The sequence below is a fragment of the Anabrus simplex genome, chromosome 3, assembly GCF_040414725.1.
Source record: "Anabrus simplex isolate iqAnaSimp1 chromosome 3, ASM4041472v1, whole genome shotgun sequence".
Lineage (NCBI taxonomy): Eukaryota > Metazoa > Arthropoda > Insecta > Orthoptera > Tettigoniidae > Anabrus > Anabrus simplex.
The window spans coordinates 287,543,671-287,559,782 of record NC_090267.1 but is presented as its reverse complement, the minus strand read 5'-3'; the positions used below and the strand labels follow the sequence as shown (position 1 = coordinate 287,559,782).

Genomic DNA, 16,112 nt, shown 5'->3' with positions numbered 1-16,112 from the left:
TATTTAGAAACGAGAGGGAACAGCTAGAAGGTGTCCTACCATGGGAGATAATTTCGACACTTATAACCTCGATACATGACCTAAGCATCATGGCGACAATTGGTTATAATGTAAACAAAGATGCTGGACCGCAAATATTTCAAAATTGACACATAACGCTTAAGAACTCAACCAAATCACATCTAATGCAAAAGATGCACTTAAAAAGAACTTCAAAAACACACAATAATATCAAATCAAACAGAATCATAAAACATTCATAAAATCGCAAGCCTCTAACCATATCAAACTTGCCAAGTCACCGACTTCTACCACGTGTCTTGAGATGGTAGAGAGGCCCTGAGGTGTGTCGTGTGTCCCTACTCGATAACCAATTTAGGGATAAAATACTGTACATCTGATCTAACGGACTCGCTCCCCGTATGGCGCACGGCTCACGTTAACAGCGACCCTGCAGTATCTCCACAAACAAAACCAGAGAGGTCATCACCATTCTATCCACTCCACGCACGACTCCAAACATTTACAAGCAATGATAACCTTGGTCTGGTGTAATCCTAGGTCTTGAAACTAACCACTTCCGCCCAGGATTCATTCCATTTCTTACTGAATTTGAATAAGCGCATATAGAATATAGTCAGGTTAACATGCAGTAATACCGAGCTCGATAGCTGCAGTCGCTTAAGTGCGGCCAGTATCCAGTATTCGGGAGATAGTAGGTTTGAACCCCACTGTCGGCAGCTCTGAAAATGGTTTTCCGTGGTTTCCCATTTTCACACCAGGCAAATGCTGGGGCTGTACCTTAATTAAGGCCACGGCCGCTTCCTTCCCACTCCTAGCCTTTTCCTGCCCCATCGTCGCCACAAGACCTATCTGTGTCGGTGCGACGTAAAGCAACTAGCAAAAAAAAAAAAACCATGCAGTAATAAAAATGATTACATTTCTCTTTGGGAAATCAAATGATCGTAAATATGATTTTCAATAAAAAGTGTGACGCGATGTTACCTACCCAGCAGCCGTGCAGGCTGCGATGTGAAATACTGATGGATGCCCAGGACATACAGATCCAGAATGTCCCAGTTTCGATTCTCGGCCTTGTCGGGGATTTTAGCTATTATATTATTATTATTATTATTATTATTATTATTAACGTCCAATTAACTAATGAATGAAGAGACGACAGAGTGCGAGAATTTTTCAAACATCCGGAATATCTACTATAGTAAAGCAAAGCTAAATGCCTGCAATGTATCAGAATTCGATCTCACGCACTGAAAGACAACAAAACTAGTAACCGCAATAAACTACACTTTACACCCAGCCAAATAACTATATGCTTCATAGGTTAATAATCCTGTGGTTCCGTCAGAAACAGACACACTTCCACACCCCAGACCCAAAACTCATCTGCCGTGTTAGCGCTAAGGCGTAATACCAGATCCCTTAAAAACAAAAATCACCACCATATCCATGGCCAGTTTTTTTTTTTTTTTTTTTTTTTTTTTTTTTTTTTTTTTTTTTTTTTTTTTTTTTTAAGCTGGAGGAAACCAGCGTAAGCAATCTGACAGTGGCTGCACTCTTTGCAAATGATACACCTACTACGCCCGACCCAGGATGTTCACATGGAGGTAGCTAATTAGTCGAGAATAAAGACTGCCACAGTATTGGTCGCGTTGTTAACTGCAGTGAATACGCCAAACGGAACAGACGATGGTCTCGATTTCTGTAAGTTCTCAGAACAAAAGGATATGATGATAAATAGGCCTAAGAGTTTAATTTTTGTCTGCCTCGAAAACACTGTCTTGCAATTCTCAAAGAGATTTGAAACCGTAAGCTGAAAGTTATAACATCGAACGACTGTACCTTGGTACTTAGCGAATATTTGCAATTTTGAGAAAAGATTTACATGTTACAAACACATTCCTAGTTCTAAATATAAGAAATGGAAGTTATCTGTATGTTGAGCGGTTTTTACATTAGTGAGTGTATCGCTTATGTTCGGATTTTAAACCCTGATGATGATAATGATGATGATGATGATGATGATGATAGTAATGATGATTACTGTTTTAGGGGCCAAACATCAAGCTCACGGGATTCCGCCAAGTTTGAATTGTGGCCAGTTCATGTGAAATTTTTGAACAGAAAAGTCACGTTCCGGTGTTTCTACGTAAAACTGGACGACCCGTGGCTGTGATCGCTATATCAATAGTCTCGTAAAAGTACAAGGTTACTTACTTTTTAATTATTTTATTATTAATAATAATAATAATAATAATAATAATAATAATAATAATAATAATAATCGCGAGTTGAATCCCGGCCTAGTCCAGTGGTGTTTAAATGTGTTCAAATATGTTAGTCACGTGTTGGCAAATTTACTGGCGGGTAAAAGAAATTTTGCGGGTCAAAATTTCTGCACCTTGGCGTCTCCAAGCAGGCAAGCAAGCAAACAAGCAGCTTGTAGTTTTACATGGCTGTTGACATAGGCCTACACGCAGTTATGTTGGAGTCCGAATCACAGGGATGTGACTTTTCATTTCCAAAATCCCATACGCATCAGCCGGGATTCGAACCGCGGCCGGGTTAAAATCGGCGTTTCTGAAAACCTTAAAGTAGTTAGTGGTACGTAAAACCAATTATATTCTTAATTAAAACAACAGAGGAAGGGCTTTAAGCATGTTTCTTCAAATCAGCCATTACCGAAGTTCACAGAATTCGCGTTTTGACGTAAAAGTCTTTTTAGTTTTCTCGGTCGGAGAATCGAGTAAGAAAGGCCCCAACTCGATATCTTTAACGGTTAGAGAGTTAAAGGTTTTCCAGTTCTCTGGTGGTTTTCCCGAGAAACTCGACACGTAAAGACTTGTAGAAAATAAAATTGAATTCCACTCGGTCACAGATTTCGAATGACATTAAAATTGACCGAGCGAGTTGATCGTGCGGTTAGGATCGCGAAGCTGTGAGCTCGCATTCGGGAGATTGTGGGTTCGAACCCCATAGTCGGGAGCCCTGAAGATGGCTTTCCATGTTCACACCAGGCAAGTGCTGGGGCTGTGCCTAATTAAGGCCACGGCCGCTTCCTTCCCACTCCTAGCCCTTTCCTATTCCATCGTCGTTATAAGACATATCTGTGTCGGTGCGACCTAAAGCAAAATGTAAAGAAAAAACATACAAATAAAAATTGTTAAAATCGGCGCGGTAGAACTCTAGAAATGAGGATAACATAAGAAGTAAACAGACTTTGCTGTAAATATACGGTATTACTGTTATTTTTCAAATCAACAGAAGCAAAACGGTTCGAGTTACGGTACTGGGTTTCCGTAATGCAAAAATATTCATGTCTAAAAGAAAGTACTACGCAGAAAATTTAAACCTTGTGTATATTGGTAAAGATAGCGACGTCTTGGCATTCGCGAGCCGATCCGGTGCCAACCAAGTTACTTCCAGGCCAAACCTTATGCTTCCTACTGCAATGAAGATATTGGAAAGCAACGCATGGAAGTGTCTCGAGGCTTCCAATATATTTCTTACGTTTATCCTCGAGGGAAGATCTCTCATGTTAACATTCCGTGCATCAGAAATTTCCTTTTACACTACCAACATGACGTAGTAATGAGGTTTGCTGTCCAAACGCAGAGGAGGACAGACACGCCCCTTCTCCCTACAGGGCACTGGGTGTCTTCCGCAACAAGTGCGTGTGTGGATTACAAGGCACAATCAATATTGTAGATAGGTTAACGCATAGGTGAGCGAACACAGCTTCCACGAAGACAGGCCTTCTTCGTCCTCCTTTCCGCGCATGTCCCTCGGGCCGCGTGGGCCGTGGGAACAGCTCTGACGACACTGATAGAAGGCGATGGAGACTTTCGAGTCGCGCAACTAGAGCACTGACCATCACTTACCACAAAGTACAGTTTATAAAAGTCCAGGGAAGTGTACAGATTACGTTGCAACAGTATGGATGTTGTACGAAGACCATACTGAAGTACATCCCCCACCACCCCATGGTATGTGGAGGAGATACGGAGGGGCACTTATAACTAACAAACACGAACAATTATCGTGCTGTTATCTGTGCTGATGCAATACATCTCTTCATACTAGCGACTTCCTGGAATTATCAGGAGGGACACAACTAAAAAATCGAAACCTCCCAATTCTTATCTGTACTGATCCAATGCATTGCAGGTCTAGGGACTTCCCCTTCTTGACTGAGCATGCTTTGCCTCCAGATGCAAGTAATGACAAAGATTTAACTCAATGTTCGGATGGGTCAGGAAAAGCATAATGGGAAAAGCCAAAAGTAGTGCCAGTGTTTATTCAGTATATTTTGAATTCAAAGAACTATTCACGACAAACAGCAAGAATCTGTGAGGCCTATGAAAAGAATATAGGCTACAGTAGTTGCAAAGCAGTGCTCTCTAATGACGCACCATACACATTTCGCAAGAGTTAACCATTTAAAAAATTCCCCACCGAGGCAATCTCTACTAGATGACAAATTGCTACATTCTCTTCAGAAACACTGACATTTACAGACTATTCAATTTTTATTTTATTTTTTTTAATTCCAGCAGAACTCCTTTTTCGAACTTGTTATAATCCAGAACGTAGAACTTTTCTCGAAGTATGTGTTGGTAGATACCCAGATGACTTAACGTCGGAAAAGTACTCCACCAGCGCATGTGTATCAATGAAACTCTAAAGGGGTGTATTTGGACGAACAAATCACAGCAGTAGATGGAAAACTGTGAACGTTATAATTGAATTTTTTAAAGGCATGGTGTTCTGTCAGAAAAAAACATTTTATTTTAACAAGAGAATAAATAGACATCCGAAACGAACCACACAACCGAAGCACCGTGTTCAGTGAAGCTGCAATTTGCTATACGTCACACCGACACAGATAGATCTTATGACGACGATGGGATAGGGAAGGGCTAGGACTGGGAAGGAAGCGACCGGGGCCTTAATTAAGACACAACCCCCAGCATTTGCCGGGTGTGAAAATGGAAACCACGAAAATCCATTTTCAGGACTGCCGACAGTTGGGTTCGAACCCACTATCTCAGTGAAGGTATACCAGGAGATGTGATAATGTGTTGCTACTGCTTACAGACGCTGTTCCTTAAATGGTAAATCACGAGAAAGAACATTCTGTAAGAAGCCTCAAAAGATTCAAGCACATACACTGAACATGATTTGTGAAAATTCGTGTACATTATCAAATTGTACGCAAGTTGATTACTAATGGTACAGGTACATTTAAATACAGAGCGCAAAAGATTGTCCATTCCCAACATGTAATGCCACCCTAACAACAAGAACTGGTGTACAAACCCGTTGCGGTTTAATTAACCGCGTCGGCCTTGCAGTGAAGTTACTTCTTTTTTTTCATAACTACCGTAATATTAGATATTAGTTGTGAAATTTATAGACAATCAGATCTTCGCTAAGAAGATTATTAACTGATACCAAACATGAATACTTGAGAATGGAACACATTCTTGTTTAGAAAGAACTGCGAACTGTGGACTACAAGGAGATGGCAAGTTCCTACAACAGGTAACTCCTGCTTATTCGCGCTAATGAAGGAGAGAACAGACTAGGATATTTTAAAAAAAAATCAAGACAGGTTATTTTGAATAATACTGAGATATGTTATTTGTTTGTTTGTGAGGGATTTTAATGTTTCTTAACGATACAAGTTATTTCAGTGCGGTCACAATCGTCATCTTCTCCCTTTTCGAATTTTTCTATAAATTCTAATTTTTGAATTATCATTTAACAGTTTTCTTACATTTTTTTGCAATTACGAGATGAATCTGAAAACTCTACTGACTGGTTAACAGCAGAGAACTGAGCTTGAATTCAATTTTTAGAGAGACACTAGACCGATATCAACAGAGCGTTAAAGAGCGTGGAATTTACTGCGGTCATAAAAGATACAAGTGCATTTCCTAACAACTCAACTTATACAACGTCTAGTTGAAATACGGGGAACAATAACGTATTCTATACCGGTTCTACACTTATTAATTAATTTATAAATTTATTTATTTATTTAGTACTGTTAGCCTCCACGAACCCGCAAACCGGACATCTCGCACGCGTAAAATCGGGAGTTTACTATCCCAGGGATGTTTTTGAGTGTTCTTTTCGGTAAGCTGTTTTGCAAGCTACCGAGGTAATGAAATTTGCATTATACAACTATGGAAAAACTTTCCTCATCAAGTCACGACAGTACAGTGTTCCTTATTGCATTTCTTTCTTCGGAATAAAATAAACTTGAAGAATAAAAGGAGCCAAAAGCGTACAAGGGACAACAGCACCACTTCTGTCTCGCAATAATGACACGGATTGATCAACATGTTGAAGTCGGAGGTCTTAGAAGATCTACATGGAATTTAACCCCTTGATTGTCGAGAAATGATAACTCATCTTAGGTACGGCCACATTTAGAAACAGTCGTGGTCATTCTTTCCGGCAGACAGCACATATCAATGAATTTTTGAATTTTTATCAAAGAAGTTACACTTTTGTCTAGTCCACTTGCACTCGTTTTCGGTGGTAGTCTCCCATGATCTACTCTGTCAGTCCATTTGACCTACCCAAGGCTTTTGCCAGGGTAGATATAAGGAATCTTCATTGGGGTTATCACATAAACGGGTTTGTAAATAAAGGTTACAGATCTCCTCATATGGTTATGAGGTTATTTAGGGTTTGTAGTAACGATGTAAATGAGAGGGCATATAAGTCTCTGGTAAGACTAACTAGAGTATAGTTCCTGTATATGGGACCCTCGCCAGGATTACTTAATTCGAGAACTGGAAAAAAAAAATCCAACGAAATGCAGCACAATTAGTTCTGAGCGATTCCCTACAAAATAGTAGTATTACGAAAATGTTGCACATTTTGGGCTGGGAAGACTTGAGACAAAGGAGACGAGCAGCTCGACTAAGCGGTATGTTCCGAACTGTCAGTGGAGAAGTGTCTGCCTCCATGGCTAAATGGTTAGCGTGATGGCCTTTGGTCCACAGTGTCTTGGGTTCGATTCCCCATAATAATTTCGATAACGTTAATTGGTTCATTCATCTGGCTCGAGGGGTGGGAGAGAGAGAGAGTCTCGTATTCATAATTAGAAATCACTTTAGGTAGGGCCCCATCCTCAGAGACATGGAGGTCGCCTATACGCTGTTTAGTAGAAGAGAAGACCATACACCGAAGTGAGAACTGACGTGGAATGATATTAATAGATGAATAAGTTCGAGTAGTTTGAGTACGAAGTCGCATAAAAGTATTTGTTCTTATGTTGCAAATTCTTACACTGAGTAGATCTTGTGCGGACATATCAACAGTGACGGTGGACTTAAATCACAAACGGTGATTCATAATCCATTAACATAAATTGTTTTGAAAACGACCGATTAGGGTCTGTACTTCAAGAAAGTAAGTAAGTTAGTTAGTTAGTTATTTAGTTGGTTGCTGAGTGAATCAATATTTAAAATTACAGTTCTACCGTGAAATGTAAAGGTTCATTATCTGAGTAATCTATTTCATTATTTTTCAATGTTATAGAATGTTTCAATACAGAAAGTGAAATTAACCCACAGATCCGTCTTTCATACATAAGAAAAAATAAATTCATAGAAATGCGCTCTGCATTAAGAGGGTTAAGGAGAAGTCAGTATATTTTCCAGCACGCGAAGTGACGCGTACGTGACAAAATGACCGCTAGGAGTTCCTCACTCGTTAAATCTCCATCATCATAATAAGCAGCTAACGAAATACCTTCGGAGGGAACTACTTACTTGTAGGAGCCGTGCGTATTGAAGCATTTGCCGTGCACGCAAGGTTCAGATTGGCACTCGACGATGTCCTCGCTGCATGTCGGACCAGAGAAACCAGGCGCGCACGTACATTGGTACGTGTCTCCTAGCGATGTGCACTCCGCACCGTTCCGGCACGGCTGGGAGGCGCAGTGGTTCTGGAGCTCGCAGTGATGGCCTGGAACAAGTAAAGTGACAGTTTACTTTCATACAATAATGCAACAATTCAATACCAAATACAGAATTTTGCTCCTATTTACCACCATTAGGGCTGAGATTTCTAATCACTGGAAATATGCTTGCACTTATCCCCTTAAAAATAGTGTCGCATTTTCCTATCGGAAAATCAAATGATCATTAATATGTATTATATGTCTCTCAGTCAGAGATGGAAAAAATGAAATGGCGTATGGCTTTTAGTGCCGGTAGTGTCCGAGGACATGCTCGGCTCGCCAGGTGCAGGTCTTTTTATTTGACTCCGTAGGCGACCTCCGCGTCGTGATGAGGATGAAATGATGTTGAAGACTACACATACACCCAGCCCCCGCGCCAGCGAAATTAACCAATGATGGTTACAATTCCCGACCCTGCCGGGAATCGAACCCGGGACCCCTGTGACCAAAGGCCAGGACGCTAACCATTTAGCCATGGAGCCGGACATCACTTTCAGATGACCACCAGCCATAAGACACGGATGCTAGGTAACACTGCCTGGCCATCCAACCATGCATTACATCACAGCCTGCACGGTTGCTAGGTTACACTTTCATCACACATTTTGTTACATGACCCTATGTCGTTTCACAAATGTTCGGATGACCGGAGGAGTTGGCCGTACGGTTAGGGGCGCACAGCTGTGAGCTTGCATCCACGAGATAGTGGGTTCGAGCCCCACTGTCGGCAACCCTGAAGATGGTTTTCCGTAGTTTCCGAGACGAAAAACAAAAAAATGTTCGGATGACCGCCAGCACCAAAATATAACGCAAAAGAAATAAAATAGTGCAAAATTTGCAGAGAAGACCAGCAGCAAACATTCATAATATTATTTTATCCTTTCTATTTTGACAACTCAGTGCTCGCTAAGCCGCGTTACCTTCAAACTTTACTTAACTTGTTTCCTACTTGTTTAACGTCGCGCCAGCACATCGAATATTTTCGGCGACGGAAGGATGGAAAAGGGCTAGGATTGGGAAGGTTGTGACCGTGGTCTTAATTACGGCTTAGCCCCAGCATTTGCCTGGTGTGGAAATGGGAAACCACTGAAAACTATCTTCAGGGCTGCCGATAGTGGAATTCGAACCCACTGTCTTAAGAATGCAAGCTCACTGCTGCGCGACCCTAACCGACCATAAACCATTTCGAAGGAAAGGGAATCTAAAATAATCAAACACAAACAAAATCACTTGAAACTATTAAATATGACCAAAAATGCACTTATACTATGTTGGTCGAATATAGTAGTATAGTAATACATTTGCATGACCAATAAAAACAATCACCATGTTTGCAAAAGTTAGAAATGTGTGCATTTTAAATCCAGTTATTTAAAAAGAGAGCAGAGTAAAAATATGACATGTCACAGAAATACGAACCCTATTACAAATAATCGAGTCCTCAACGCGAAGGTTGGTTGGATCCCCTTAAAATTCCACATCATCTACAGTAACGGATAGCCTAGGCGTCACTGTCTAGGGTGAGCCAGACAGTGCTAATGTCTATCAGTCTGCCAAGCCCATTGAAATGCATACACACTCCAAACAACCCTATCAGTGACATCATCACGCTAGTCATCACAGGGAGGAGCTTCATAAAGAAGAGCTCATACCTCAGTGATATTTCACACTGTTGTACTATCACAGCCGTATTGCAAGTAAACACTAAGATAGATCTAGGAAAGCAACAAACATTCTCTGGCCCACACCAGAAGATACAGTACACTATATAACACTAGAGACAGATCTCGGCTACATCACATCCTATACGATGCAGTAAAATTTTCTGAAAACTTTTTAAATCCGCTATTCCACCGTTAAATTAATGTGTTGACGGTTCTACCAGACACTCTCAAACTAGACCACTAAAAAAAAACATATATTGCAGTAGAACAAACGTTTCTTGTATTCATAGCGTCTACAGCATCATAATTCTCAAAAAATAAGCAAATGCATCCGGAAGAGATCATTTTGAACTGGTCATGATGATTGGCACTTTTCTCTCAGAACTGATGTCCTCTTCAAGCAAAGGCCGGAAGTAGTTTGAAATCTGATTCAAGAAATATTTTATTTTCTAAGGTAAATTCCTTAGCCCATATACCACGAGTGAGACAACAAATGAACCTATGAACCTTGCCCCCAGGATATGAGAGGTCTAAAGTTTACGATTAATTTTCTCCCACAACAGACTTCCGAATATCACAAGTCAACTGAAGTTGAAGGTAACTCCAAAACTGTATTGTTTTCTGTACTGAAATGCTTTTATCGATCAACAGTATAAACAAAACAGGAGAATACAACACAAATGAATAATTTTCGATCGTGCAACGTAAACTGATGTGGCGTATGAAGTAGTAGCAGAAACAAGAAAAAACATAGTTTTACGTGCCCGTTGATACCGTGACCCCAGTCACTGGAGCTTTGCTTGATATCCCACCCACAGGGAAATTACTTTTTAGTTTACCAAGTTTCAATGTGCATGGCTATGCAGGAGGGAACATTGAGATAAGAGCTCTGAATGATCGTGAGATGCTTGTTTCTCCACACAGGTTTCCAGACTGAACTTCAAATGTTCTCGTTGGTCTTCGCAACGCTTATTATTTGAAACAGTTCTTATTTTCCTACTGATTAGTAGAATATCCGCCTAAGATCTCAATGCATGTTCAAACCCATCAGATGAACTGGGATTTTTGAAGCCAGAAATAAGGCTGTTCGGCATTTCATGTTGTACCGTATCGGCAAGTAAAGTATCTCTGTCGATATATTTTAAGGTATCAACATTAACATAGAATAACGGTCGAAAGGATTCGTCGCAATAACCATGCGCCACCTCGCAATCTGCAGGCCTTCGATCTGAGCAGCGGTCGCTTGGAAGGCCAACGCCCATCGGTTGGTTGGTTGGTTGGTTGGTTGGTTGGTTGGTTGGTTGGTTGGTTGGTTGGTTGGTTGGTTGGTTGGTTGGTTGGTTGGTTGGTTGGTTGGTCGGTCGGTTGGTTGGTTGGTTGGTTGGTTGGTTGGTTGGTTGGTTGGTTGGTTGGTTGGTTGGTTGGTTGACATTAATACAGAAAAGAGAAAGATAACGATAGCAATAGCTCTGTCCCTACGTTTCAACTTATCACCAGAGTGAAGCCCACTGAACATGTACACAAGAACCATATCTAGGTACGATCATAAATGACCTCTGGCACCCTTCTGATGAAATAGTCTCGTACTGGGAGAGTCAGCGGCTTCCTAATGTTATACAGAGTCTCTGTTGGAGGCCATGTTTCAGTTATATAATACAGGACAGAGAACTCACAACAGTACAGAAGACTCATCTCCCAATTCACTGTTAACTTATGACTTTTCAAGACTTTACCCGTTTTGTTGAGCTCAAGATTCTTCGACGAATGAAAAAAAAAAAAAAAAAAAAGGATAAGGAAGTTCTGACCACCGTGAAAACAGGGAAGCTTCAGTATCTTGGCCACATTATGAGGAATGAAAATGAAATGAAATGGCGTATGGCTTTAGTGCCGGGACTGTCCGAGGACATGTTCGGCTCGCCAGATGCAGGTCATTTTATTTGACGCCCGTAGGCGACCTGTCCGTCGCGAAGAGGATGAAATGGTGATTAAGATGACACACACACGCAGCCCCCGTGCGAGCGGAATCAATCAATTATGGTTAAAATTCCCGACCCTGCCGGAAATCGAACCCAGGAACCCTGTAACCAAAGACCAGCACGCTAACCATTCAGCCATGGAGTCGGACAGTAAGCCATGAAATGTACTTTCTTGGTCGAACCACGAATGACTGCTTCATAAGCTTTAATCAATCCACTCCACGATCGATATTAACGTTCACACATTCGACCTGTTTACAACCCGAGAAACGTGGTTCAACCAACAGAAAACATTAAAACATATCTTACTTAACCAAGTAAAGAGCCTGTTCTGTTTTCATCCACGTGGAGTTACCTCTCACACACTCGCGGCTTCTTGTTGGAAGCACTACAGACGCAGAAGCCTCTCTCGAAGGACGCGGTGGATTCCGTTGCTGACCCCCATCATTCCACGTGTTCAAGGTTCCCTCTAGAATGCTATGACATGCAAATCCTACCCGCATCCTCAGTCACACATTGTCAACATTCTTTTCTGTACGATGTACTGTCATCACAGACTGGCATGAGACACTTCATTCTGAATACGTCATACCAAGAAAACACAACCTTAGGTGACAGCGAAGAATGATCCATTTAGTTAAGTTTAAATGGTACTGAATGCATCAAAGGGAAAACTAAAACCAACAGAGCACTCAAAAAAAAAAAAAAAAAAAAAAAAAAAATTCTTCACTCAGGGCTTACGGAAAACTAACCCCTCACATTATAAATATTTTATAGATGAGAAATGTATTCTACAAATACGGTGGAAATGCCAAGTAATTAAAGGGTCTCACAGAAAATGACGAGTTATCTCTTGATAATGTACACGTGAAAATATATTTCCTTATATTGTCGAGCTCTATGGCTACATGATTAGCGTGCTGGTCTTTGTTCTAAGGGGTCCCGGAACCTATTCATTATTATGCTCGCTTCTGAAATGAGATGTTACAGAAGAATGCCGAAGATGACATGAGTAAGTCGGATCACAAATAAATAGATGTTGAATCGAGACGATATAGAATGAAGAAAAAGTTGGCGAAATTTGACCGCTGGAAGAGAGAGATTGATACGACACACCCTGAAAAACCTAGGACTTGTTTAGTTAGTTTTTGAAGGAAGTGTATAGGGTAGGATGGGGTAGGAAGGGTAGGAGTGGACCAAGGTGTGAATATAAGAAACGCGTTAGAGTAAATGAAGGATGTAAAGGTTAGCACAAAATAGGCCAGTCCAGTAGTTTAGGGGTAGCTAGCCTTGCCTCTTGTCCAGACGCCCCGGGTTCGATTCTCGGACAAGTCAGAGATTTTTACCTGAATGTGAGGTCTGGTTGGAGGTCTACACTCAGCCTACGTAAGAACAATTGAGGAGCTATCTGACGATGAGTTACTGGCCCCGGTCTATAACGACAAGAATAATGGTCGAAAGGATTCCTCATACTGACCACGCATCACTGTTTGTTTGTTTTTTTGCTAGGGGCTTTACGTCGCACCGACACAGATAGGTCTTATGGCGACGATGGGATAGGAAAGGCCTAGGAATTGGAAGGAAGCGGCCGTGGCCTTAATTAAGGTACAGCCCCAGCATTTGCCTGGTGTGAAAATGGGAAACCACGGAAAACCATTTTCAGGGCTGCCGATAGTGGGATTCGAACCTACTATCTCCCGGATGCAAGCTCACAGCCGCGCGCCTCTACGCGTACGGCCAACTCGCCCGGTCGCATCACTGGTAATCGAACTCGAGCTGAGCAGCGGTCGATTAGTAGGCCAAGGCCCGTCAGAGCTGTAGCACCATTGGGTTTGCTTGTTTTGTTTCAGCACACAATAGGGATGCATGGAGAACTGAATTAAGCCAGTCAAACGGTTAAAGCGCTGGTTTTCTGAGCGCAAGTTGCCAGATTCGATCCTGGCACAGTCCAGTGGTAACTGAAGTTGCTGAAATACGTCGGCACCGTATCAGTAAATTTAAGGGTACGTAAAATAACTCCTGTAGGTCAAAACTTCGGCACCTCAGCGCCCCCCATAAACAATAAATATAGTTAGTGTGATGTAAACCATTATTATTATTATTATTATTATTATTATTATTATTATTATTATTATTATTATTATTTGAGGAAAGCAATGGCAAACTACCTCACTCCTCATCTTGCCTAGTACGCTTCATTTTGTTGCTCCCATTGGTTTTTGGGGTTTCCTTATAACCGCATAACCTTTGGCGGTGCTATTTGAGGATCCAACCAGCCTCTGGGCTGATGACCTAACAGATATTATTATTATTATTATTATTATTATTATTATTATTATTATTATTATTATTATTATTATCTATAGACTGATGACCCAAACAAGAACAATATCAGTTTATGCTCATCCAAGAGCGACGATAAAACCAAACCAAACCCCGTGGCGTAACAGCCCGAAGGTTTGCAGATTACGAGGTGTCGTGTGGTCGGCACGACGAATCCTCTCGGCCGTTATTCTTCGCTTTCTACACCGGGGCCATCTCATCGTCAGGTGGCTCCTCAATTATTGTAATCGCGTAGGCTGAGTGAGACCTCGAACCAGCCCTCAGATCCACGTAAAAATCCCTGACCTGGCCGGGAATTGAGCCCGGGGCCTCCGAGTAGGAGGCAGGAAGAGCGACGATATATACATATTTTTGCAGTGACGACTTTTTACGTTGTTTCTTCAGTTAGAGACGAAAGATATGGCGATCTTCGTCTTGTGGTTTTATTTCCATTTTGCTAACGTGAAAGAAAGCTCACTGATACACTAAGTAAAATACAATCTTTGTCCTTTCCTGACGTCAATGTGTAGAAGTCTAGAGCAACAACGCTGTTCGCCACAACGAACCCTATTGTTCGCCATTCCGTTAGTATTACTACGCTGAGCCAGAGTGACGTACTCTGGGTTGTATCACCTTCCACAGCGATACCAAGAAAATTAGAACATTTAGAAGGATGATGGCAGTGGTAGGAAGTACAACTGGGCAACCATCCTCTATTAATGTTAATCAGGGGGGAAACGGAAAAGGTCCGACACTTCAAAGAATGGAAGTATCGGAAAAGAAAGCGAAGGGCCACGAAGGGCGTCAAAATGAGACACACCCTAGAACTCGCAAACCTAATACTGTCCAGGTCGGGATTTCACCAAGGGAGATCAGACAGAAAAGATGAAGGCGAGGAGCCTAGCACAAGTGGAAGCAATGCCAGACCAACCAAGAGTACCCGGTTTCGCCAACCAACGCTCCCTGGGTCCCATTTTAGTCGCCTTTTACGACAGGCAGGGGATACCGTGAATGTATGCTAACGCCGGGTGGGGGTGGAAAGACTTGGAAAGACTCACAACTGCCACCAGACATAGATTATAAGGACAATACACCGATCATCATCATATTTCAGCAGTTCAATGAAAAGTACCTTCTATTAAAAAGTGAAGGAAACTTTACCATTCTGGAGTAAGCAACTACATTACTTCCATCTATAACCATGAAACAGAACTCTTGCCACTGACATCTGAGAACATCTAATTGTGGATGTTCCCTTGTAGGGCTAGGTATTTCCATGGTGGAGATATGATTCGGGCGAAGTGGAATTCTGCATGCTTGGTTCTTTCACAGTAAAATTTCCCTCATTCAACGAGGTGAGATTGTCAGTTTGGTGCAAGTAGCAACATTAACATCATCTGCTGCATTAATTATGACTGTCGACCCTGTGTGAGATACATAACAATGTTCATCTCCACTTATAAATTACTTCTCACAGAGTAATTCCGGCTGTTCAAGGCAGTATCTTCACGAATTTCCTGGAAAGGAAGCTCTCTCTTAAGTTCAAATTGTTCGTCAGTGTGCGATTGTTGAAAATTTGATGATTCGAGGCACTTTTTAATTTTCCGTAATTTATGCATGTATGTATGTATATATGTATGTATGTATGTATGTATGTATGTATGTATGTATGTATGTATGTATGTATGTATGTATGTATGTATGTTTGTACGCACATCATGAGAAAACGGCTGAAGAGAATTTAATGAAAATCGATATGTAAAATCGGGGAATAAGTCGCTACAATCTACGTCATAAATAACTTTATTCGCGCTGAGTGAAATCGTAGTTTAGGGGGAAAATTTAATTCTCAAATACTTTTTATTAGTGGTGCTATCGATAAATACTGCATAACTAAAGTTTTATAGTATTAAATTTCCGATCATTTATGTCAAACATTTTTACCGTCCCGGCTATGATAACATAAATATTCATGAATTTGTATTTTTGTTGCAAAGTCCATTATCAGCGGCGAGTCGCAAGAAAATGGGTAAACAGATTTTAATGAAAATCGACATGTAAAGTCGGGGAATAATGAACTACAGTCTACGCTATACATAAATCTATAAAATGCCCTAATATCACAGAGTCGAAAGAAAACTAAATGTG

General features: G+C 41.2%; 1 protein-coding gene across 1 annotated transcript in view; it reads right to left on the bottom strand.

Annotated features, from left to right (window-relative positions):
• Positions 1-16,112, bottom strand: part of N (neurogenic locus Notch protein) — a 518,735-nt gene that overhangs the window by 168,443 nt on the left and 334,180 nt on the right. Inside the window, exon 4 of the mRNA XM_067143095.2 lies at positions 7,812-8,007. Coding sequence (XP_066999196.2) covers positions 7,812-8,007 — 196 coding nt within the window. The remainder of the gene's footprint in view (positions 1-7,811; positions 8,008-16,112) is intronic.